This window comes from Ostrea edulis, chromosome 5, assembly GCF_947568905.1.
Source record: "Ostrea edulis chromosome 5, xbOstEdul1.1, whole genome shotgun sequence".
NCBI lineage: Eukaryota > Metazoa > Mollusca > Bivalvia > Ostreida > Ostreidae > Ostrea > Ostrea edulis.
This window is the reverse complement of record NC_079168.1, coordinates 74,761,786-74,789,285: the sequence shown is the minus strand read 5'-3', so window position 1 is coordinate 74,789,285 and position 27,500 is coordinate 74,761,786. Positions and strand designations below refer to the sequence as shown.

The 27,500-nt window shown below is 34.0% G+C and overlaps 2 protein-coding genes across 4 annotated transcripts in view; one reads left to right on the top strand and one right to left on the bottom strand.

Annotated features, from left to right (window-relative positions):
* The window catches only part of LOC125650164 (F-box only protein 44-like), a 26,376-nt gene extending 9,226 nt beyond the window's left edge, over positions 1-17,150 (bottom strand). Inside the window, exons 1-4 of one of the 2 annotated variants that reach the window (XM_048878190.2) lie at positions 16,827-17,150; positions 10,480-10,584; positions 10,013-10,139; positions 3,269-3,395 (exon numbers count right to left, since the gene is read on the bottom strand). In XM_048878190.2, coding sequence (XP_048734147.1) covers positions 3,269-3,395; positions 10,013-10,139; positions 10,480-10,584; positions 16,827-17,076 — 609 coding nt within the window. In that variant the 5' untranslated portion in view covers positions 17,077-17,150. The remainder of the gene's footprint in view (positions 1-3,268; positions 3,396-10,012; positions 10,140-10,479; positions 10,585-16,826) is intronic. The other variant, XM_056165506.1, reaches the window with a different exon arrangement.
* A 948-nt stretch (positions 17,151-18,098) lies between these two features.
* Positions 18,099-27,500, top strand: part of LOC125652536 (protein farnesyltransferase subunit beta-like) — a 34,645-nt gene continuing 25,243 nt past the window's right edge. The window contains exons 1-2 of one of the 2 annotated variants that reach the window (XM_048881838.2): positions 18,099-18,229; positions 26,769-26,836. In XM_048881838.2, the coding sequence (XP_048737795.1) occupies positions 18,143-18,229; positions 26,769-26,836 (155 nt within the window). In that variant the 5' untranslated portion in view covers positions 18,099-18,142. Of the gene's footprint in view, positions 19,504-26,768; positions 26,837-27,500 lie in introns of both variants that reach the window. The other variant, XM_048881837.2, reaches the window with a different exon arrangement.

The window sequence follows — 27,500 nt, the reverse complement described above, 5'->3', positions numbered from 1 at the left end:
GCGTCAAGCCATAGCTAAACTGAAATATTTTTCGATGAGGTAAAAACAACAAGACTACGGTTCATATTGAGTAATTATCTTGTTTATTTAATACTGGGTTCCTTCTGCCCAGGCGTACGCTGGAGATCGATAATGACCGATTTCCGCATCACTGATCATGTGCACCCATGGCGGTTTATCAAGATAATTAACACTTTGATATAGACTTTTGTACTAAAAATACCATGGCAAATGGCGATGGCGAATTTGGCGTTTTAACGAGAGTTTTAAGTAACAGGAAAAACATTCTTAGAAAAATGCGGCATTATAACGAAAAGGGTGATGAATTGAGTGGCAATAATTCGAGAATTAACTGTACCTCAATTATTTGAGAATGTATTTTCTACTTCTTTCATTATTATACTACCAGTATTTAGGGAAGAAATATCTAGGTCTTTGTATTAACATTAGCAGCACCGGGTACCATACATGCAATTTGCAGAAATGACCCCTATGATGTTCATGCTGATGTCATTTTGCTTGTAATACAGACAAGTTAATCAATTTTTTTTATCAATTTAATATATTTTGTACTTCAACTTGGTCTTTTATAAATTGAAGTTTTTATAACAAACTGAAAGGACATTGTTGTCATGATTGAGAAATAAAACTAGAGATAATGTTGTTTTCATGAAAAACAAATGTCTCCCCAGTTCCCCAAATTGGAAGTGCTCCAAATGAAACCTTCTCCTCTTAATGTACTGCATGGTATGGAGGAGAAAGCATGAGCAGGAAATACAAATGTTAATCACAATCCAAACTCGTCAGCAGATTACCATTTGGGCGAACTAAGTTAACAAACGGGTCATCAAAAATCATTTGGAAGTGGACATGACGAGGTGACGAGCGTGAAAGTCTTTATGAACCACGATAAACCATGTAGGAGAAGTGTTCACAAACCATTTTACACCCTCCACCCTAGGGCTGAAACAATTCACCGAAATATCAATACTGTTCAATATAAACGCTCGATTCAAATTCAATGTTCTATTTTCGCTTCGAAATGTTTATTACAAACGGGTTAGGTAAAATACATCAGGCTTGGACTGTACTTATTATCTTTGCCAGCATGAGGGACAAAATAACATCGATTAATGATCAGACAGTTGTTTGCCTTGGGTCTGACGAAATAATAATGCACTTTATCAGTTTAAACTACAGAGTCAACAGGCATTTTACCGTTTGGCAGTTTGAAAATATTTTGCTTTTAGAATTATGATTGTGAATCTTGGTAATTAAATTGTTCTTTTGTAAATTGTATCATATTGAAAATATTGAATTGGGGCACAAGTATTGTAATTTATGTATCGTATCGTGAAGGGGGCATATTGTTTCATCCCTACTCCACCCCTCAGATCCACTATAACTTTAAGGAAAATAATTGAATCCTTCTGTCCCTATAATATGTACATCTACAAATGGCATTAAAGTATTGTAAAAAGTTTCAAGCCTATCAGATAAGCCATATAGGTGGAGAAGTGTTCACAAGCTATTTTAACATCCTATAACTTATAGAAAATAACTGGATCTTCCTGTCTCGACAATATGCACATCTATAAATGGCAATGAAAGCATTGCACAAAGTTTCCAATCTATCAGGTAAGCCATATAGGAGAAGTGTTCACAAGCTATTTACATCCTCCACCCCTCTTAAATCCACTATAACATTTAGAAAAATAATTGGATCATCCTGTCCCGATAATATGCACATCTACAAATGGCAATGAAGCATTGTACAAAGTTTCAAGTCTATCCGATAAGCCATATAAAAGAAGTGTTCACATGCTATTTTACATCCTCCACCCCTCTTAGATCCACTGTAACATTTAGGAAAATAATTGGATCCTCCCATCATGACAATATGCACATCTACGTATGGCAATGAAGAATTGTACAAAGTGTCAAGTCTATTCGATAAGCCACATGTACATGTAGGAGGAGAAGCGTTCACCAATTTGGTGACAGATGGACGGACAGTTCCAGAGGGAGACAAAACAAGAGGTACTGTGAGCAATGCTCACTAAGAATACCCCCCGCTTACCCCAATCTCCCAAAGGGTGTTGGTAATACGTATAAACTACCTCTTTTCTGAGTGTAAAAAACAAATGGCATGACAAACCTTGGGTATTCTCGTTTGTAGGGAGAAATGGATTATCTAGGAACACACCATCTCCATGCCATGAAAAAAGCCGTTAAAGAATTTAAATGGAAACCATATTGCTACTTCGATGTCCAGTGCACGTGACCTTTGACCTTTTGACCCCAAAATCGATAGGGAACATCTTCATCCCATGGGTAGTCCATATGTATGATATGGTGACTGTAGGTGGAAAGGATAACGCTTTAGAGCCCGGAAACCATATTGATACTTCAATGTCCAGTGCGCTTGACCTTTTGACCCCAAAATCGATAGGGAACTTCTTCATCCCATGGGTAGTCCATATGTATGATATGGTGACTGTAGGTGGAAAGGATAACGCTTTAGAGCCTGGAAACCATATTGCTACTTCGATGTCCAGTGCGCTTGACCTTTGGACGCCAAAATCGATAGGGAACATCTTCATCCCATGGGTAGTCCACATATATGATATGGTGACGGTAGGTGGAAAGGATAATGCTTTAGAGCCCGGAAACCATTGCGTCTACAGACGGACGGACAAACAGACAGACACCCCCCCCCCCCCCCCCCCACAACTTGTTGCGGGGGGTATAATAAAATGAAAACAGTCCAAGTTTTATTACTGAACCCAAACAGAGTATGAGAAACATAACTATAGTGCTATAAACTGTATCACACACCATTACAGGTGTAACTTTGTACATGAAATATGGCCCATTCTCTCCCCTTGACAAAGTAGTACCCCCCTCCCTCCGCCAAAGTTCCCATTCAATCCAACATCACTCATATCACAGGGACAGATTCAGATCACACCAATTGCCCTGTCCCCTCTAAACTTCACAAACCACAGTCAATCAAATAATATTCCATTTTGAATTACAAACTACATCTTAACTTCATAATACTTAACTATTGCATCACTGGCACTCGACGCATTAAATATCTATAATAAAAAAATGTCTTCCTGTAAACATAATATCATGTTTACATGGAGACAATTTTTTTTATTATAGATATTTAAAATGCTGAGTGCCTGTTTATTGCATGTAAAGATAAAATGAGCTTAGCACTCCTATCACTTTATTGAGGGAATTTGTTGTTTGTACTGACTTTAAACCAATCCCTGCCTGCCTCCTTCTCATCAGAAAAAGACCATTTGTTCAAGACCTTGGATTCACCATCCAACAGCTTCACTTTTATGTGGTATTCCATCTTGCAGTCAAACCTGGCTGCATACCTTTAAAACAAATAAAAATCACTACCTATTAAAGATCCCTCACAAGCAGATACAATGAACATGCTTATAATGAATTCATGCTTACAGCACAGTGGTTTTCGTTCCCTGTAATTTTAAAACATATTATAAACTAATTGGACATAACGAATTATATTGATGACGAATTAAATGTTTGTCCCCAGTACTTAACTGCAAGTGTGCTTTAGTGTATATATACATCTGCTGCAGTTTACGATGAACATGCACACTCCATTCAATCACCTTGAACTATTTAGTGTTCAGAAGTGCACAATCAGTCATTTTTCAACAATAGCAAAGCTTTTATCTGTTGGATGAGACCTTAAAACAAGAGTCCCATCGGCCACATTGCTCACCTGAGTCACCTTGGCCCATATTTAAAGAATTTCCTTATATATATTCACATGAAAAACTTTCATCTCTATTGTGGTCCCATCCTACCCCTAGAGGCCTTGATGTTAACAAACTTGAATCTGAACTATGTCAGGAAGCTTTCATGTAAATGTAAACATCCATGGTCCAATGGTTCTTGAGATTTTTAAAGATTTTCCTATATATTCACATTTAAAATTTTGATCCACTATTGTGGGCCCAATCTACTCCTGGGTGCCATGGTTTTAAGAAACATGAATCTGCACTATGTCAGGAAGCTTTCATGTAAATTTCAGCTCTTCTGGCCCAGTGGTTCTAGAGAAGAACATTTATAAATTACCCCACCCTCTTTTGCATTTTTTGTGATTATCTTCCCTTTGAAGGGAGTGTTGCCCTTCATTTGTACAAACCCTTCACCTAAGGATGCTTTTTCCCAAGTTTGGTTGAAAGTGGCCCAGTGGTTCTGGAGAAGTAAACAAGAGGCCCAAGGGCCTAGAATCGCTCTTCTGATAAATTGTACAACCCCCACCATTTCTATTCTCAGCCTCTTAGTATTCTAAATCTTTAGTTAAATCCTAAGAATTCAAAAAAAGTAGGTCAATGTGACCTACTTTTTGGTTTACACATTTTGAGAACCCAAGAAATATCAACTGAAAAAGTTTGATGATTTTAAGCCAATTAGTATCTGAATATTGAAATATAGCTGTCAAATTCCAATCGTAGGTCATGGTGACCTACTTTTTGGTCAGTGAACTCCGAACATGCAAGACCCATCAACTGACAAAGTTTGATGACTGTAGGTCAAATAGTATCTGAAATATATAAATATAGCCGTCCAATTCCAAAAGTAGGTCAAGGTGACCTACTTTTTCGTCAACACCCTTCAAACATGCAAGACCCAACAATTGACAAAGTTTGATGACTGTAGGTCAAATAGTATCTGAATTATATAAATATAGCCGTCCAATTCCAAAAGTAGGTCAAGGTGACCTACTTTTTGGTCGACACCCTTTGAACATGCAAGACGCATCAAACGACAAAGTTTAATCTGAAATATATAAATATAGCCGTCCAATTCCAAAAGTAGGTCAAGTTGACCTACTTTTTGGTTGAAACCTTTCAAACATGCAAGACCCAACAACTGACAAGGTTTGATGACTGTAGGTCAAATAGTATCTGAAATATATAAATATAGCCGTCAAATTCCAAAAGTAGGTCAAGGTGACCTACTTTTTGGTCGACACACTCCGTAGACTCAAGATGCATCAACTGTCAAAGTTTGATGATTGTAGGTCAATTAGTGACTGAAATATATAAATATAACTGTCAAATGCCAAAAGTAGGTCACAGTGACCTACTTTTTGGTCGATACACTCCGAAGACTCAAGATGCATTAACTGACAAAGTTTGATGATTGTAGGTCAAATAGTGTCTGAAATATAGTAATTTAGCTGTCAAATACCAAAAGTAGGTCACGGTGACCTACTTTTTGGTCGACACAAAGCGAAGACTGAAGACGCATCAACTGACAAAGTTTGATGATCCTAGGTTTTACAGTGCCCAAAATATGCATCTAAAATTGAAAACGTGAAATTTGAATATCTGCAAAATTCAAAAAGTAGGTCGCTGTGACCTACTTTTTTATAAATATGTTTCAAGGCCTCAAGATGCATCAACTTACAAGATTTGATGATTCTAAACCTCTCGGTATTTGAAATAACAACTTAAAATATATCTATAAATGATAAGCCATAAAATTCAGAAAGTAGGTCACGGTGACCTATTTTTCAGTTGACGCATTTCAAAGTCCCGTGATCCACCAACTGACAAGTTTTGATGATCATAGGCTTCAAAGTGTCCAAGATATGCATAAAAATTAATTTTAAAATAAATACCTGCAAAATTGAAAAAGTAGGTCACTGTGACCTACTTTTGAGACAGCTTGACACAAGGTCCTAAGATGTATCAACTGTCAAAATTTGATGATCCTAGTCCTTATAATGACTAAAATATCAAAGATTTAAGGAAATATAAATTTAGGTCAACTTTGAAGTGACCTTGAGACCACGCCCTTTGCCCCAGGGTAATGCCTTGAACAATTTTTAATGTACAACATATCCTCATCCTTATGTGTAAGTTTGGTGATAATCTGCCCAGTGGTTCTTGAGAAGAAGATTTTTTAGCAACCACTACTTTTGTTTGTATTTTCTTGATTATCTCCCCTTGTTAAAGGGTCACATCCCTCTATTTAGTATGTATGAAAGCCCTTGGGCCAATGATACCCTGTAACAAATTTGAAAAAAATTGGCCAAGGGGTTCTTGAGTTATAGCCCTTTTTCTAAAAAGTTTACGCACACCGCACAAATGGCCATAGCATTAGCTCTTTGAGCCTTCAGCTCAAGAGAGCTAAAAATGTGAAAAGTTTACAGACAAACGACAGACAATGGATGATCAGAATTGTGTGCAAAATTTGATACATTGTATATTATATTTATCATATTATTATAGCCCACCATCGTCACAAGTCAAGGGTTATTGATTCATTACCTCGCACTAACCCTTGACATCAGCGACTATAAAAAAGTTGGGTTCGTTCTGATTGTTTCCACAAAAGAGTGGGAAGCAATGAGAATGCGGTTCTATTCATAACAACGCAAAGCGAGAGATTCAAATAAAAACGTGTATTGATACCTACAGTTATGGCTATTTCAATCGTTTAAGCAATATTGTCTTAAAAGCAAAAAGGTTTCCAAACCTGATCTACTATCAATAAACTTATTTAGTGGTGTAAATATTACAATTGCGCGTGTTTATTAATACAGCAGTATGAGTTCGCGTCATTTACAAGTATCCATGTACACCATGACCAGATGCAGTGATTTCATTGGATGTTTTATTTATAGTGGATTGCATAATGGTCTAATGAGCCCAACTTTTATATAGCGACTGATGTCAAGGTTTAGTGCGAGGAAACAAATCAATAACCCTTGACTTGTGAAGATGATAGCCCAGCTACATTTTGAAAAGCCCTCATATGTGATTTATATTAGACTCGGGGAAGTGTGTAATTGGATCGTCATGAACATCACATTTACTTTGAATTATGAAAAGTACATGTATTATAATTTACATCTTCAAGTTTTAAGGTGAAGGTCCCAACATTAAAAAAATTGATACAAAACCAAACTTCAAACTTAATTCAATAAACATTATAAAATGATATGTTTCATATACAGTAAAACACTCTTATAGCAAACCTCCAGGGCCAGTAAAATATGATTAATTATAACCAGAGCTTCTGGTAAGGTTCATATTATTAGTGTAAATACGCGGTGATTTTCACCAAATACGCATTTTAAAAGTTGAAAATCAGGCATACAACTATGCATTAGTGAATGTAAATACACTTTACACTCCAATAGTAATGCGTGCTTGTGAATAGTATAAGTACAAAATTTCTATACATATGAATTGCGGTTAGTTCAGTGCTTGATCTTACTTGAAATAATCGTTATGAAAAATCATTTAGATGACAATGACAATTTTGAAAGATGGCTTAGAGATACTTAAACTTTGTTAAAGAGGTAGAGTGCAGTCAAAAGTACAGAAAAACTGGTAGTATATTTATGGGTGAAAATCCTTTGTAATTCTTTTTATAAAATTGACTCTTCATTGAGGTATTTAAAATTTTTTGATATATATCAGACACTCAGTCACATAATATCTGATTACATTTGGATTTTAATCTTGATTAAAAGTGATCGAATACTGTATAAGTGGAAAAACAGCAAAGATATAATCAATAAATTAAGGTATTCCATGTATAATGAAAGGATAATGAACAGTTTTGAAGGATTTAGATCAACATAAATGTTTATTGTTAAATAATGATGAAAGTGAAGCAGATGAAATTCACATGACTGGTAAATGATTAGAGGCTGACCTTTTTGCACTTAAGACTTTTTGGAAGAGTTGTCTGCCCTTTGTAAAATCAAGAAAAATTAAATTTTCTAAAAATGTGTGTGGTCAATGATTAATTTTATTTCATATTTTCACTAAGAGAAAGTGTTTGTAACTTTCTACCAAGAGATTTGTGTGAAAATATAATTTCTTTTTAAAATATTGTAATAAAACATGATTTTCCCATATACTTCAATGTTAAATCCTAGGTGAAATAAATCAAGCAGTAAACAAAATTTTGAAAATTCCTACGGTGGATTATTTTTATTGATGAACCCTTCAAAATGATACCATGATTACAAAAATTCCACCATCCATTTATTAGATATGAAATATGGTCATTACACATTGAATACCTTAACAACATACTCTGGACTTTTCCCGAAAATCAAAATACTCATTGATTTGAAAATTGGGGGTAAATACTCTTTGTGGTAAAAAATTATCTGGAGCTCTGTATAATAACAAAACTTTGGTTATATCCCATAAAATTTTGTGATTTTCCTCTCATTAGGGATTACATATCTATGGCACGCCAATTATTCACAAAAATGAGCTAAACATAGTTTCACAGTTGATAAACTAGGTTTATCGACTGTAAACTATAGTTTACGGACCGTAAATTATAGTTAATGACTTTAATCTATATTTCACATCTGTAAACCATAGTTAACAGATAATCTATGTTTCACAAGCGTAAACTATAATTAACAATGAAAACAATCATTAGCGATTGCAAAACATAGTTTATCTGATAAATACGGTTTCACGATTGTAAACTACGGTTTACAAGTCTGATAAATATAGTATCACAATTTGTGAAACTAGGATTATCAATTGTGAACTATAGTTAATGAATGTAAATTATAGTTTACAAATGTGAATCTGTATTTATCAGCAAAATCTATTGTTAACGTTTATTTAAAGACAGGTAAACTTGGATTAGCACTTGTAAACTATAGTTTACAACCGTTAAATATAGTTTTACGGATGAAAACTATAGTTAACGAATCGTTAACTATAGTTTACAGTTCGTAAATTATAGTTTACAGTCGATAAACCTAGTTTATCAACTGTGAAACTATACTTAGCTCATTTTTGTGAATTTGGCGTGCCATACATATCACTTCACAATAAGCGTGAATTTGCACCCCCTGACAAACGAAGGCAGGTGAATGATTACTGTCGATTGAGTAATAATGAAACTGGTTATTGCGTTGACTTCTGGTAGTAGTGATTACTGGGTGCAGGCGTGAGGCATGGTGGTAAGTAAATCGCCAAATTTTGTGCTTTAAAATCACTTCACTTTTAAAATCAATGAAGTGACCATCCAACAACATGTTTCATTGCATGGAAACAGAATTTAGAATGGACCACGAGTCGACCGTTTCTGTAAACATTCAAGAAAACTACCGATGAGGTTGTACACAAAGTTTGTAAACATTCGTCCTTTGGGAACACATCAATTCAGTCATATGAGTTTGAAGAGAGAATATTTCTAGGTTCAGAGATACATGAATAACCTTCTTATTCTTTTAAGTCATCACAATACACATTGCGTTGAACATTTGACCATTTTCTTGTGTAAAATGCTATTTTTTTTTATCATGATTACTGCAACCAAGTAATAGCTGAAAAAGACCACAGGTAATTGTATCACTTGGGCTCGAATTTACTATTAAAGTCTTTTAAACTCTTTAATATTTAATTCGAACCCAAGCGATATAATTGCTTGTGGAAAAGATTAATCATTATCATTAATTAAAAAGTAATCATTCACCCTCCTACGCTTGTCAGGAGGTGAATTTGTTAAAAGTGTGAATTTCTTATAAACCTGAATTTGTAATACATGTGAATTTGTTATAAACCTGAATTTGTTATAAGCTGAATTTGTTATAAGTATGAATTTGTTATAAATGTGGATTTGTTATAAACGTGAATTTGTTATAAGTGTGAATTTGTTATAAGTGTGAATTTGTTATAAATGTGGATTTGTTATAAGTGTGAATTTGTTATAAGTGTGAATTTGTTAGAAATGTGAATTTGTTATAAGTGTGAATTTGTTAGAAATGTGAATTTGTTATAAGTGTGAATTTGTTATAAGTGTGAATTTGATATAAATGTGAATTTGTTATGTGAATTTGTTATAAGTGTGAATTTGTTATAAGTGTGAATTTGTTATAAGTATGAATTTGGTATGTGCATGTGAATTTCTATAATCGTGTTTTACTGCTTAACAAACAGAGGACAATGCCCCAGATCCTTACCACTCTGAGACCTGTATCTCTGGCCGGATTTCATCCAGAACTGCAGGAGAACACCCTTCTGCAATGAGGTCAATGATCTGATGCTTCTCACACCAGCCGTAAGACGTCACCCAACACCTGTAGGGTCCTTTAAGAACAAGTTAAAATAGCCGTAAGACGTCACCCAACACCTGTAGGGTCCTTTAAGAACAAGTTAAAATAGCCGTAAGACGTCACCCAACACCTGTAGGGTCCTTTAAGAACAAGTTAAAACAGCCATAAGACGTCACCCAACACCTGTAGGGTCCTTTAAGAACAAGTTAAAATAGTTGAAAATATCTTGAGGGTTTGAGATATAAACTGGATATCATTTCATTTTAAAGTTTTCTTTAAAAGGAAATGTCAACTGAATGTCTATTACGTGAAATTAAGTAAACCCAATGCTATCTTGATTGGATAAATTGAACATGTTTCAATACTGATCATACCTTTAATATCTGTAAACTTTTCCAATGGATGACTACCACAAGGTTTGTCTTCCGTGACAAAGTGATCACCTCCATCTTTTGTAATTTCCCAAGAATTAAAATGTTCTAAAAATTTAGAAATACAAGTATCTCATTTTGATAAATAATAAAAATAAAGGGGTGTGTCTTAATTCTTGTTATGTCTCTTTACATCTAACAGTTATGGCAGTCAGGTGGGATCAATCACCAGTTCTAGGTAGTTCAGTTGTTCTAGTTGCTAGAGCACCTGACTAGAAATTATTTAAGGAATAAAAGTAATTTATACTCATTCTAAATGATGAAAGGTGAAGATAATGGACAGTGATCAATCTCACAACTCCTATAAGCAATACAAAATAGAGATCTAGTTGGGGAAACACAGATCCCTGGACACACCAGAGGTAGGATCAGGTGCCTAGGAGGAGTAAGCATCCCTTGTCGACCAGCTTTATTGCCAAAATTGGTCTTGAACAAAAATTGGCAATATATCGAGGGAGCACTGTATATATAATTTTAATATACACATACATATATTCATATATATATATATATGTACACAAATTATCATAAAGGAATTTTCCTAAGGAGTTCATAATTTTGGCTAAACTGGAGTATACGTGAAAAGTAGTTTCGGCAGAAATGAAATCAATGCACCAATCAAATGCAGTGGATACGACAGAAATGAAATCAATGCACCAATCAAATCAGTCTGATGAAAATCAGACCCCATACTCATTATCATATCGGTCTGATTTTTAATCAGACTGCAATCGAATGCAGTGGAACAACAGAAATGAAATTAATGAGCTGATCAAACTAAGATGTCAATGCATCATTTGACACTTTGACATTGACAAACAAAGCTGCCAAATCAATGTAAATGCATTGACAACTTAGTTTGTTAGTGTCAACAAACCAATGCATTGACAAATGATGAAGTATGTATGAGATTTTACAATATGCATTCTTTGTCAATGTCAATAATGTATAATGTATTGACAATTTTTTAAAACCGAATCACTCCTTATACAACATAGTACTTCCACAAGGAACTATTCTTCTATATACTCCACTTGACCCATAATTTCAATAACTTTGCAATTTAAAATCTAAATAAAATTTTCTTTGACAGATAGGCCTAAATCAGTAAATGTTCACTTTCGAAGTACTAATTTGAAAAGGCCTACTGTCTCTTTTAAGTCTTTGTTGACTATAAATTTGTCACATCGAAGGAATTGAATTTCATCTTTAACTAAATTTCCTGTTACAGTACAAATTTGGCAGATTGTGACATTTCTAGAAACATGCACTTATGATATCTACAAGTTTCAACACAGGTATCTGAATTTTAATCAGTAAATAGATAAAAATAGAAAAAAAACTCTCTCTCTGTCTCTCTTATATATATATAAATACATTTATCATTTATATAAGGGCCTATAGCTATAAATAGAGTTTTTTTTCTATTTATTGATTAAAATTCAGATATTTGTGGTTTCAATAAGAAGCCTAGCTGTGTGATGGCACTCTGAATCTACAAATTATTTAAGGAATGACTTTAATTCAGGGGCAATTAAGTTATACGAGTATAACCTGGTTTGGGTCAGTTTATGCTTTATAATCCATGAAGTAGATTATACCTTTCAATTTTGTATCAATTACATGTACTGCATCCAGTTACATTTTCTAGGAGCTTAAGATCAAAGCTGCGTACGTGATAAGAAGTCTAGAATGTCTTACAAATCTGTATTAATTTTAAAGCTTACCTTCATGCATTTTTAAATTAAAGGTTTTTGGGGAGATTTTTCATGCATTTCCTCTACATTCTCCACCCTCGTAAAGTATTCAAATTTACACTCCGAATTTTGTCGTGCACATCTACATTAAAAACGACTGACCCGTTTAAAAGTTGCGCCTTAATTATCATTTATTTACATTTTTAAAAATGGGCAAAAGTAGGGAGTAAAGGGACTGGTTCACGTTTTTCGAAAGAAATATTTTTCATTGCTGATGTAAAAAATTTAAAATATAACTCATCTAATGTTGACAAACAAAATTTGGACCGTCTGAATGCAAGGATAAGAGCAATATTTGAGCTTTGAGTATGTGATATGGAAACAAAGACTTGAGTCGTGTTATGTAAACACAAACCAGTGAACCATTAATTTTGTAATTGAAAGTATCTTCATTTTGTACAATCATAAATCTTGACTTTTAAATGACACATTTTACCCAAAGTGTATACTTGAAATGCGATGTGTATGATAAACTTAGATCAATATCCATTTATTTTGAAAACTTCGTAAACAATAACACACATCAATCAAATATTAATCTCTCTAATAAAAGCTTCTGTCATTATGAATGACCTTGATTTTTTTGATTTTTTTTTATGAAACCTTCTAAACATACTAGACTGTAGACTTTGATCATTTAAAGTGAAAAACAAAATTTCGGGGAAAATCCTGAATCAGTCCTTTAAATACCTTGGTAGCTATCAAACTTCCCGTCGAGGCCTCATTACGTCACCTACAATAGACCTCTCCTATGTGATGCAGTACAATATACAGATTTGTATATTGTGAGTCCGCGATTATCACGCAGGCAAATAACACTAAATAAGTAGTTCGTAGTTAAAAGTTTGAAGATATTGACATTAAGAGGATAATATAAAAGTATGGATTTTATTCTAAACATAAAATGATCAAAAGATAATTAAAAAGTAGGGAGACTCTGTTCAAATTATTGTGTAAAGTAATGAACTCAGGGTTGGCAAAAAAGTGGTCAATATGAGTATTGACCGGGCCAGTGGTCAATACTGGTTAAAACCGGTCAATACTGGTCAATAGTGGTCAATACTGGTTGATTGAAAATTGTTTGGTCATTATAGTCTGTGTTGTTGGTTATTTTAAATGTTTCAGTGGCCATTATGGTAAATACTGTAATTCATAACATGCACTATCAGTTTATAATATACTTGCAAGTCATAATATTAAATAAATAATGTAAATGACTCAATTAAATAGGGGAAGATATAAAAGTTTATTGTAAAAATTAAAAAGTTTCGTGACCGTATTACTTTGGCACTGACAACAGCATTGCAGTCTTTACATCTTGCTGTGGTCTTGTTGTTGTCCTCAACAATATCATAGAAATTCCAAAATGTTTTGTTGAAGCCATAGATAGTATGATGGGGGAAGTGTTTTCTATTTCTGTTCAAATTCTTTAGTTTATCAAGAACTACCAATTGTTTCAAATCTTCATTTAACTGTTAAATAAACATTTTAGGGGGTGTGCTGGTGATGTTTTCATAACAATAACATGTACACTGGTCCTCTCTGGTCCCAGAGTATGCTAATTAACAACTGTCAACTCTGTTTCCTGTGCTCAGGTACATCTCCTGATCTGTACATTGCAACACATTGTTTATCTACAGCATCAGTCACCCAATTCATATTAAATCACTCTGTTTATTTAATGTCCTGTTATTCTTAATCTATCCAGGTACATGTATAAGAAGATCCTATTGTCTAGTTATGCTATATGTGACCCTCTTTTATAGTTCTGAAGATATTATGGTCACAGTTTCAGCAAACCAAATATATTAAACTTATGAAATTACATCTAATTATCTAATGAAAATTATTGATAACCAATTGATCCATATATCATAATGAAAAGGCTTAATTTATCTTTGCAAAAAATATACAAAAATAGGAAAATGGACAGTTTAAATCTCAATTGACCAGTATTGACCACTTAGGGAGTATTGACCGGGACAGTTAAAACCGCTGGTTAAAACTGGGGGCGGTTTTAACCGCCCAACCCTGAATGAACTTGATGTTTACGTCCTTGTTTTGAAAGTTGTTTACGTTTGACGTTATGTTTTTTCGGCATTCTACAGTGACTTCACACAGTATACGCGGCCTAAAAAATAGCTATCCCATAATGCCTTACTGGAAGAGTTTGGTTTGTAAGCAAACGAACTCTGGCGGAAGTTTGGGTAGCTATTAATAGGTAAGCGGTAAATGTAGTACGGCCGAAACCCGAATGCCGAAAGTCCCGGAGAGCGATTTTTTTCGAGTTTTCTCTCTTAATAATTGATAGAATGACATCAAACTTATTATGATAACTGTTTGTGACCTATTAAACAAGAATCATATAACTTTTTCTGGGAATCCTGTAAAGAAGATAATGAACCAGAGTTTTCGGATACCAAAAAGCGGTAAATCTAGTACGTTTTATAAATGCCGAAACCCGAACACGGTCGCTGGTCTTTTGATCTACCGAAAGTCCGCCTTTTAGCATTATAGACAATATTGAATTAGACTGAGTTCTAGATATCTACGGTAACTTAAATAAATCGCAATTGCATATATGGTGCATTTATATGCGCATTTTATTGTATCACCCTACCTATTATTTATAATTATACATGTGTAGTTCAGGCATTTTTTTGCATTATTTCAATCCACTTTGATATATATACCCTATAAATAGTGTGCTTCTTTTTAAACTTCGGTTGTTGAAGCATATTCGTTATTGAATTAATTGAACAATTTTATAATTCAATTATTATTTTGATGCAGTGTAGGCTACTAATGCATACGAAGTGTGATTTAAAGTAATCATATGTACATGTAATTTATATGTAATTTATCGTCGAAGAACGACAAATTTTAATATTATCATTCTATCTTCAAGACGATTAACGACTGTACTATCATTTTCCCCTTTTCTTTCTTAATCAAAATGACAAAATATTGTAAAAGCACACTTTTGGGGTTTATTTACTTTAGGGGGTATAATTTCTTTACTTTCGGAGTTTAAATTTTTATTCAAAATAACATGAATGGGTGAATGGGGAACCTTCGGGTGGTTAGAGCTGGGCAACGGGATCAATGGTTAATGTTGTAATCCTGACTAATTACCGATAGAATCCTCAACTATCGTTTTACATGTAAGCGTACGCTGTTTAGGTACGACTTTACCAAACTAAGGAGATCTACTTGTTCCGATTAAAACAAGAATACGATTACAAAATACAGCAGTTTTTATTATTCTGTGTTGTGAAATAATGATAGAAACATAAAATGTAGTCTTAATCAATATAATTTGCATGAATATGATTACTTAAAACCCAGTATTTACAAGGGGCTGTGGGAATCGGTCAGTGTCTTCGACCGTGTTTGGGTTCCGACATTTATAAAATGTACTAGATTTACCGCTTTTTGGCAGGTGAAAACTCTGGTTTGGTACTTTTGTAGAAGAATTCTCAGAAAAAAATTATGTTTTTTATGTACCTAGGTTACAAACAGTAACCTCTGCAAATTATATGTTATTACATGCAGCATTAAGAGAGAAAACTCGAAAAAATCGCTATCCGGGACTTTCGGGTTTCGGCCGTACTACATTTACCGCTTACCCTATTAATACCGAGCAAAGCTTGGACGGGCCGAAGGCCCGTCCGCGAAGCAAGGCTCTAAAGGTAACACGTATGTAAAAGAAAAAAGTCAAAATCAGCAAAAGAAAAAGAGATCATCTCTAAATACGTTCACTGAAATTTTCGTGATCCATATGGGCGCCGCCATTTATTTTTTCATTACCTGTTTCAACAGTTATTCGTGTTTTATTTTGAATGCCAATAATAGAAGACTCTAACGTGCAATTCGTAATTTAAACACTCAGTTTGTTCAAAGTGAATAGTATAATTATCATTGTAACAGGTTTTAGCAAATAAATACATATAAAACCGTAATACGACTAAATAGATGAACGAGTTCATGAGTTTCTTTAAATAAGAAGATACGATAAAATTATGGTTACTTTTTAACCATTTTGAATTTATTGGTTAATTTTGTTTGGTTTTAACGGCCTTTTTCGTTGCATACGGAATGTATTATTGTTGTTTATAATTGTTTGCTTTGAAAAAGAGAAAAAAGTCGAGGTTAAATGTGACGTCACAATGCACAGTTTACGTCGCCTTGCGTTTTATTTGCCGCGTTCAACGAATAGGCGGATCATGTGAAACTGTTGTCCCCATATAAACTCCTTTAATATTGAGATGTTACTGGGTGTTTAGCGCAAGGAAATTTCATTCAAAATATATATTTATAAAAGAATCATAATCTACCGTACTTAACGGAATTATGATTACCACTCGGGACACGGAGTTACGTACATGCTTCGCTCGGCCCAACGGTCACACCGTATACATATTATAGCTACGTAGGTAGAAATAGTCTTTGGACTGCACCTGATCAAAATATTATTTATATAATTATAGGCCTACACATTACAGTTTTTACTGACAAGTTCCTGCGAATTACCTTTTGCGCAAGGATTCTTGATCAAATTTCGGTTGTACGGGTTTTGAAAGTAGTACTTCTTGAAATCCCCCGGTGGATTGGGAAGCAGTGACTGTGAATAATAGCCTGCCCGTTCACACTTGGTTCTCCACAATGTTTGACTGTCTATCAAACGTTTCCAGGTTTTGCAAACCAGGGAAGACTTTAAAAGAAGGTCCTTTTCATTCACAAACGATAATATATGCAATAACACTGTGTCAGGTAAATCCATCTCTCGTCGTGTCTTGAGGTAGGCCTAAAATAAGAAATAAGTCATCGCGGTAAGCGGTAAATGTAGTTTTGCCAAAAGCCGAAAACCGAAATATTTGTTAGGGAACCCCTTGATCTCATACATTAATCTTATCTGGCAGATAATGAACAGTAATGACAAAAGGTTAGGTCCCATTGTATTAAGTGTTAATAGAGACACAGGTACCTAAAGTATGGATATTACTAATCCCTTAAATTTTCTTTTTTTGTTGGTGGCAATAATTTCTCTGACACGTGTGCATTCCCTGTCTATCTCATCGCTCTTTCGATTTATGTAATCGTTTCACGCTTTTTGTAAGCTTTAGAGATTGGCCGGTATGATAAAATACACAAGGCATGAAACAAAAATTTGTAAACAAACAGGGGGTCCCCGATTCGGGGCTTTGCAAGTGGCAGGTCAGGGAGATGTTATACTACTTGTAAGTCTCTTCAACTCAAAACCCATCTCATCTCTTTTATTTGACACAATCTTGCGTGCATCGATCGTACAGGGCTTCTTCTCTTTCACTGGCAGCCAAAAAGAGCTCACAAGAGTATGAATTCATGTAATGTGTCATGTGATTGGTCCGCGAATAATCCCAAGACCATTCGGATGATCCTGAGACTAATCCCACCTCTGGTATATCCGGGGGCCCGTGTTTGCCCAGCTCTCTAATTTGTACTGCTTATAGGAAAGGTAAAGATAACGAACAGTGATCAATCTCATAACTCCTATAAGCAATACAAAATAGATAGTTGGACAAACATGGACCCCTGAATACACCAGAGGTGGGATTACTGGGGTGTGCCTAGGAGGAGTAAGAGCATTCCCTGTCGACCGGTCACATGTGGCATATATATATCTAGATTTGTATACTACAATTTGTATCTTTATCTATGTAATAATAACCGAGTTATTTAGATGGATCGGCCAAAATACGAAATGGCGAACTGTATCCATGGATCGAATTTAAACGGGTTTAAATATCTTGCAATCTCGTTTTACCCACGCCCGAACTCTTTAGTTTAAGAAGGTAGGAAAAATTAAAATGGAAAGGTTCAGATGCAACAACTCTGCAAATGAAAAGGAAAGATTTAATGAAGACGGCTTAGGAACGTATACATCAGATGAACAGGTGAGATGGTATAATGATTCGAATGATGACGTAGTTGTGTACATCATGATTCCACCAAATGCTAAGCACATGCCTGAAAAATCATACAGTACTGTAGCGTAGAACAGAACACGTGAGTTTTGCAAGCTGCAGTGAATCGTGAAATTTAAGTCAAGGGATGTAAAAAAAAAAAAAAAAAAAAAAAAAAAATATGAAATTTGTATTGATACAAAATTTGTTTGAGCTTGTAATTCATTGCTTGATTAGTTTTCTCAATTAGAAATATTTTGAAGCAGATACTAGTACTTGCCGGTGTACCACTAGCACACGCAGGGAAAATTGCCGCTAGTGGATTTTGTCGCTCTAAATTGTATTCTACTTGGCCAGGAGCGACCAAATCCACGAGCGGCAATTTTCCCTGTTACGACCGGTAAATATATTTGAGAAGGATTAGTCAATTTCTGCTTCAGTTCTGGAGCAATATGAAAATAGGAAATTGTGCAAAAACTGCCAGTGGAACATGTTCAAAATATAACTAGATAAGTACCGTGTGAGAGTTACAGTAAAATATGACAACTCTATGGCCAGTATTACCTAGGTTGGGAACACTTCCGCTATAGCGAGATTTTCTCATTAAAATGTGATTATCCCTCTTTAGCGAGAAAGTAATTAAACATGACCATAGAGTTGTTTTGATTTAAAATAATGGCAAATTCCGTGCAATGCTGAATAAGTGCAACACACACTCAACATGATGCAAATTGTGTCTATAAAATGGATAAAAGAATCAAGAAATTTCATAACATTGCTGCATTAGTGGGAAGGAGGCTGAAATCCAATGCACATATTGTGAGTGTTTTTGTTTTTATTTATATATTTGCAAAAGTATCAGGCATTTCAGCACCTTTTTTTCTTTTCATGTGAAACATGAAGAGATGTACTCCACATGTGTTTTTCTTGGTTATACGGGTTATATTTACTCTCGCTAAAGAGGTATAATCTCGTTTTTGCGAGAATATCTTGCGGTAGGGGAAGTGTTCCCAACCTGTTACCTTGGGAAGTCACTAGTGAGTCTAGCGAGGAGGATCTTATGTCCAGCAAGGAGGATCCTATGTCCAGTGAGGAGGATCCTATGTCCAATGAGGAGGATCCTATGTCCAGTGTGGAGGATCCTATGTCCAGCGAGGAGGATCCTATTCCAATTTGTATACTGGAAAAATACTGAATTGGAAGAAGAAAATTTTCAAGCAGGACCTCCTCTGTCACAATTAATGTCATCTTGTATGAGTGGTAAAGTAGGTTTTTTTTTTTATAATTTTTTATTTTTGTACACATACCGGTATATCAGATATACAATAATATTATATCCAGAGAAGAAGGAAAAAAAAAACAACAAAGCATATGAGCTGAAGGTATGTGTGGTTTGAGAAAGAAAGAAGAAGAGGAAGAGAGAGAAGTTAAGAAAACAGAAGGTTCCATCGATTCCATTGGGCATCAAACTTTTCCTTTTTACCATTTTTATACGAAATAAATTTTTGAGTTTCATAAAAAAAATTCATTTGTGAAATTGCAGCACGCACACTCAAGGACTTCTCAGTTCATCTTGCTGTGTACACATAGTATTTAAGCCATAAGACAATAGTGTTTTGTATCAGACTATTATTTTCAATAAAACCAAGAATAAAAGATTTTTTGTAATAGCTATCTGTAAATCAGTCTTATCTTCTAAAAAATGCTCAAATTCTGCTAGGAATAATTGTAAAAAATCACATTCCCACAGAATATGTTCTATTGTTTCCTCTTCAGAATGACAATGATTGCAGTACTTTGAGTCAATTTTTTTGATTTTGAATAAAAAAGAGTTTGTAGCTAAGATTCGGTTTATAATTCTGTATTGAAACCATTGTATTTTGCTATCTTTTGTCACTCTGAAGGGTATTTTATGAATTATTTTCCATTCTTTAGTGTCAACTTCCAAAAGCTCACTCCATTTTGTTTTGCCTGATGTGATTGAGGTATTTTGATTTATAATTTCATAAAAAAGTTTTGATTTGTTGCATTTCAACACTGTATATATATTTGACATAATCAATGGATTTGTGAGCTTTTTGATAGTTTTGTCACATCCACAATTTTTCACCCAAGCCTTAACAGCATGAATAATGCTATTATATTCTAAAAAATTAATCTTTGTATTTGGATAAGTATTGCAAAATGATTCAAAACCAAGAAATGAACCATCTTCACTGATTATATCATTAAGTTGTCTGATGCTGCTGTCAAACATTTGTTTATTATAAAATGGTTTTCCACCAATATGAATATTTGGGTTATAAAATAGAGGTGCATCGGCAGCAACATCAGACTCTTTACTAAGGTTATGCAATGTAAGCCATGATTTAAATACATCTATCCAAAATTTATTTTTCAATGTTTTCAAGAATATTGTAATGTATTCAATTCCACAGTTCACTAATTTGCTTAAGTCCAACTTTGGAATAAAATGTTCCATCCCTCTATTTGAAAATATGAGATATCTTATCCAAAACAACTTCATAGATGCTATGAATGCCATTAGGTTTACCATTCTTAAACCCCCATCTTCATATTTTTTAACAATGACCTCCTTTTTGACCCTATGTATTTTATTATTCCATATAAACAAGAAAAATATCTTTTCTAATTCCTTAAGGTAGAGTTCAGAAGGATTTGGGATTGACATTAAAATATGGTTTAATAATGGCAAAACCAATGTCTTAATAACTGTGATTTTCCCTATGGGAGTTAAAAACCTTTTCTCCCATTGTTTGATTATAGATTTGATCTGCACTAATTTTGGTTCATAGTTTAATTGTGGTATCTTATCTAATTCCATGTCAAAATGTATTCCTAACAAAGTAAATCTGGTGGTACCCCACCTAAGCCTGTAATTTGGCAGCAAAGTTTCATTACTATATTTTTTGGAACCTAACCATATTACATGAGTTTTTTCATAATTGATATGTAGTCCAGATATTTCTGAAAAATAATCTAAAGTTTTAAAAGTTTCTGCGAGAGATTCTTCACTGCCATCAAGGATAAGTGAGGTATCATCAGCTAATTGTGAGATCTTTTTTTCTACATTATTTACAGTAATGCCTTTGATATTCTTATTCATTCTAATTTGGATTGCTAATATTTCCGCACATATCAAAAATATGTATGGTGATAATGGATCCCCTTGTCTGCAACCTCTCTGAATAATGATTCTATCAGAGAGATTACCACCTTGATTGATTGCAGATGTAATGTCTGTATTAAAAATCGATACCCAATTCCTAATTGAAGGGCCAAAATTAAAAAGTTTTAGCGCTTTTTGAATAAATGTCCATGAAAGAGTATCAAAGGCTTTTTCAAAATCAATAAGTAGTAATAATCCAGGTATATTTTCTTCTTCAGTATAGTGCATTATATCATAAATAAGCCTTGTGTTTTCTCCAATATATCTGTTGGGGATGAAACCTGTTTGATCTTGATTAATTATTTTGTCTAAGTATCTTTTTATTCTATTTGCAATACAGCCCGATGCAATTTTATACACAGTATTCAACAAAGTAATTGGTCTCCAATTCTTCAAATATTGTCTCGGCTTGTCACCTTTTGGTAACAATGTAATAATACCATGTCTTTGTGTAATAGAAAGACAGTTATTTTTGTACCCATAATTAATAGACCTAACTACAAAAAGACCAATATACTTCCAAAACATTTTGAAGAATTCCGCAGAAAAACCATCAGATCCTGGGGATTTGTTTGATTTCATTTTGTAAAGGGTATTGGAGGCTTCCTCAATAGTAATGTTACCTTCTAGTGATTCAGATTCTTTATTTGAAAGTTTTGGAACATCTTCAATACCAAGATCATTGTGCAAGTCTATTGTGTTTAAATTGCTTTTCTTGTATAATTGTTCATAGAATGTTTTTGTTTCCCTTAATATTTCTGATTGTTTATAAATTACTGTCCCATCATTACACTCTAATCTTGGTATGATTTTGCTAGTGAAATTTCTAGATTCTAACGTACAAAAATAATGTGATGGTTTTTCTCCTTCTTCAATCCATCTAGCTCTACTTCTTACATAAATACCATGCAACTTATCTTTTCTAATGTTTTCTAATTCTTGCCTTTTACTACACAGTTCATTGATATTGCTGTCACAAACATTTTCTTCTAGTAATTTGATATTTTCTTTTAATTCTTTTTCCTCTCTTTCTTTCTTCTTTTTGATATATGATGCATAAGAGATAGTTTTACCTCTTATTTCTAAAAGTAATGTTTCTAAAAAAAGTTGATCGTTAATAGAGAAGGAAATGTCTGCATCAGATACATCATGTATGTTATCAAAATAGTATACAGGGATTGCATACTGTTTCTTTACCTTTATAATAATATCTTTGATACAATCTAAATAATTTTCATCATAGAGTAAAGAGTTATTAACCTTCCATAACCCTCTACCTTTCTTAAAGTCATTAAAAGATATCTTCAAGGATATCATTGAGTGATCTGACCTATAACTAGGTTCTATAGTACACATTTCTAGCCCAGACAAAAGAGTCTCGGATATTAAAAAGAAATCTAACCTACTTTGTTTCAATGGAGTTTTTCTTCTCCATGAGTATCTACGAATATTTTCATGTAGCTGTCTAAATGGGTCTATGTAAGAATTACTTTCCATAATTTCTAAAACTTTATCTCTTGCTTTTGAATTATTAATATATTTGTAGTTATAATAATCCAAGTCTGGGTTTAGAACCAGATTAAAATCACCACACCAAATAATATTACTGCATTGCATATCATCAATGTGATTTTGTATATTTTCAAAAAATAGTGGTGTATCATTATTAGGACCATAAATAGTACAAATTAATACTTCATGACCTTCTATACATGCTTTAAGTATAAAATAATTTCCATCAATGTCACCCTTTTCTATCAGAGGTTTAAAGTCAAAATTATTATTGATTAGAATTGCAATTCCCCTGGAGTTTGTAGAATATGAACTGAAGAAGCACTGGTATCCCCACAAGTTCCTTATTTCATCTTCAGTATCATGTGAAAAATGTGTATCTTGCAAACAATAAATATTACACTCTAAAGCTCTTAGGTAGTTAAATACGTCCTTGCGTTTCGCAATATCACCTAAACCTTGACAATTTACTGAAATAATTCTAACCATTCAGATTACAAAAGGGAAAAAATAAATAAATAAACTTACTGAGACTAAAGTGATACCCACTGGAACCCATGGAACCATGTTGAAGTTTGTTGACAGAGAAATGGGGATAGAGATAGAAAAGAGAAAGAAGTAGAAATACATATATGTATAATACAGTTAAATTAAGATTATCAGTTGTCAATAAAAACAAAATCTAACTGAAAAATCAAGCTGTGAGACGTGAGAGTCACTTTGTTTGGATGGCAGATGTCCAAAATCATTTTTCGTTATGACACCAGAAGTACAATAAATCAACACTAAAGTCTAAATCGATAGCGGATGGAATTTTTATTCCCGGATTTTTTTCACTTTGAAGTCAATGTCATCGAGTATATCGAACTTCACTCGCTTTCCTTTTACGTTACCATAAACAGAGCCATTAAAGTACCAAGCAGATGTTATGCTCTCATGGTCTATAAGGCGAACAATCAATTCTCTGTTCTCCTTGGTGACGTCGTCCCCAAGACGAACATTACCCGGCGAGTCCTTCACAGCAGATCTGCATAGCATTATGTTCGCCTTTTTGTCGTTGTTTCTCATCTTCATTAGGATGGGTCTTGGTGCGTTTGGTCTGGATCCTGGAATGCGGTGCACCGCCTCAATATCTCGATGGTCAACTTCCACACCCCCCTTCTTTTTCAATGTAGATTTTACTACCTCTACGATGTTTTCTCCTTTTGTTTCTGGGATGCCATATATTTTGATGTTATTTTTTCGACTGTACTGTTCATTGTAATTCGATTTCACTGTGGAAAATGTCGCTAAATCACGGACTTCATTCATTTCTTTTTGTAGATCCCTGTTATTTTTATTTGCCTCACAAATTTTTTCCCGTAGGGTTTCGTTTTCCATCGTTAGTTTATCAACGTCCGTTGTAAGCCTGTCTATTTTTTGTTTTAACTGTGTTTCACGTTTTTCTGCCTCTTTCTCATAACTTTTAAGGAGACCTGTTACAGTATTTGTTACCATGGATTCAAGATCACATGTTTTCACTGTTTTTTGTAAGTTTTCTTTAATTTCCCGTAAGTCAAACCTAATGGCTGCCAACGTTTGATCACTTGATCCAGCAGTATCATCACTTTTCTCGGACAATGTTTTATTTTTCTCCGATCCTTTTCTGGTATTTGCCATAATAACGCACCTGAATTTAAAAGTTCGACAAAGGAGACGCTCAACAAAAAATTTTTTTAAAGGCGCTCTACTACACTGCAGTAAATCGTAAATAGTACTCACGAATCACAGAAATTGGAATAATCCTGTATTCAAAGTACGGTTGCAAGTTTTTCTCGACGTAAAGACTCCTTTTAGATGTTAGACATCTAAAAGGTAAAGTAGGTTTTAAGGCACAACCACTGGGATACATTATTATCTTACTCCCTAAAGCCCATTGGTAAATGATTTCACTGGATTATCAAGAGATTTGGAACAAATATCAGTCTCTTAAGTTTATCTCCCTTGATTCCTTGATCCCATTTTTATCTGAAGTCCTGATTCGTGGTAGACATACACATGTAAGTGTCACACATGGATAATAATTTGTGGCACTTCACCAGAGGCTTTTGGCATAACTTCTATATGTGAGTGCTGTTGAAGTAACTTCTGTAGGAGTGAAAACTTCTTGAATGGGAGAGGGTATGATTGCCTTTTGGATTTGAAGACAAATAACAGTGAGGAAAGTAGGGCAGTCAGACTGGATTGATCAACATGATCAGATAGTTCATAGATACAGAAGAACTAGGTCGAGCCTTTTTGTTTTACTAACTTTTTTTTATTTTTATACCCCCTGAACAAAGTTCAGGGGTGTATATAGGAATCACTCTGTCTGTCCGTCTGTCTGTCCGGGCCATAACTTCTTTGTTCTTTGACATAGGCATGCCATATTTGGCACACAGGTGGATCACCATGAGACGATGTGTCAAGTGCCTTCATGACCTTGACCTCAAGGTCAAAATTAAAAGTTTTTTACAATGGATTCGTGTCCAGGCCATAACTTCTTTGTTCTTTGACAAAAGCATACCATATTTGGCACACAGGTGGATCACCATAAGACGATGTGTCAAGTACCTTCATGACCTCCATATGACCTTGACCTCAAGGTCAAAATTAAAGGGTTTTTTTTACAATGGATTCGTGTCCGGACCGTAACTTCTTTGTTCTTTGACATAGGCATACCATATTTGAAACATGAATGTATTACCATGAGACGATGTGTCAGGTACCTTCATGACCTCCATATTACCTTGACCTCAAGGTTAAAATTAAAGGTTTTTACAATGGATTTGTGTCAGGGCAATGACTTCTTTGTTCTTTGACATAGGCATACCATATTTGACACATGAGATGATGTGCTGGGTACCTTCATGACCTCTATATGACCTTGAACTTTGACCTCAAGGTCAAAATTGATTATAGGGTTTTGACATAGTCATACCATAAGACATGGGTGTATCACCATGAGACTATGTGTCATGTACATTCATGACGTCTTTATGACCTTGACCTTTGATCTCAAGGTCAAAATTATAGGTTTATACCATGGATTTGTGTTCCGACTATATCTTCCATTTCCTTCTACAAAGGCATACCATATTTTTACACTCAGGAAAGAGGGTAATTTATACCTATGAACAACACCCTTTGGGAGATTGGGGTAAGCAGGGGGTTTCTTAGTGAGCATTGCTCACAGTACCTCTTGTTCATATTTAAAAAAAGATATTGATTAAAAATTCATATGCAGTTTACATATTAGTTCTCTTTATTTTGAATGCATACATGTACGTGATCTACAAACCTGATAGATGTTTAATATCATAAATAACTTCCCTTCACAAATATTAGAAAATTTGAGCTTTAATATTTTTTCTTTTTACATAAAAAAAAACTTTATAAAGCATACGGAATGTGATATTTAAATAATTTTTATGATAAATTTAAGCAATAAGTTTCAAGCTAGTCTTCTCTAAGGCCATTCAATCCAATTTGTATTGGCCCAAGATGGTTTTGTCCAGATGATCAATCAGCCCAACTTGAGGTTGACACATAAAATTTGTAGGATCGGATTTTTTTTTATCTATAATTGCTTACAGTAGAATTAAATACTTATATAGTGTTGAAAAAGAAAACTAGGATTTTTGTGATGTGCATGGATATCGTTCACTATGAAAAGATTTTTGGGGGGAGAAATATCAAATTGTTATGGAAAAACTTTCAGTAACATGGATTTCATCAAATGTGATTCCTTGAAATCCATATCTTTAACTATTATATTATTATTATAAAACTTGTATTTATTGTTTTCAGAAAGAAGTTGAGGAGTCAGTGTCTCATTACTTTAAGTATTTTGCAGTCAGAAGCCATGCCGAGAAAGAGTTAGTCACAATTTTACATTTGAATAAGAAACTATTTACCATATCCAACCAAATAATTAATTCCTGGCTCTATAGTCATGGAGGTTTCAGTCATTTAAAGATGTATGATCCGACATTCATGTATTATTTTTGTACAGAATTATTTTAAAGCAAATGAATTAGTTTTCAAAGTTATTAACTAAATCCCGTAATTACATGCTGAAAACATTTTCATGTAAAAGAAAACATTGAGAAGATTATTAAATAGGAAATACAGTAAGTACACATTGTCTGTTAGGCATCTATAAATATCCCCACACGTGTCAGGGAATCTCAACATGATGTATATAACTCAGACGCAACTGTCTAACTTTAAGGCTGAAAGAGCATAAAACGACAAATTACTAAGAGGTATTTGATATTTTTAAACCTCTAAAACTTGTGGCATGGTACTGGTGTAGAAAAAACATACACAGCTTTATACAGATAAGGCCAACGATGATCTCTTTTTCTTCGAAAGTCTGAACTGGACACATGATTCATGCATTCATAACGGTCAAGTGACAGTTGTTTGTAAACACCAATTTTGAATCAGATAATCTGGTCTATGACATGTTGTGAAGCCTCATATAAAATACATATGTGCAATGATTTAACAGCGTTTTTACAAGGTTGACAACATTTT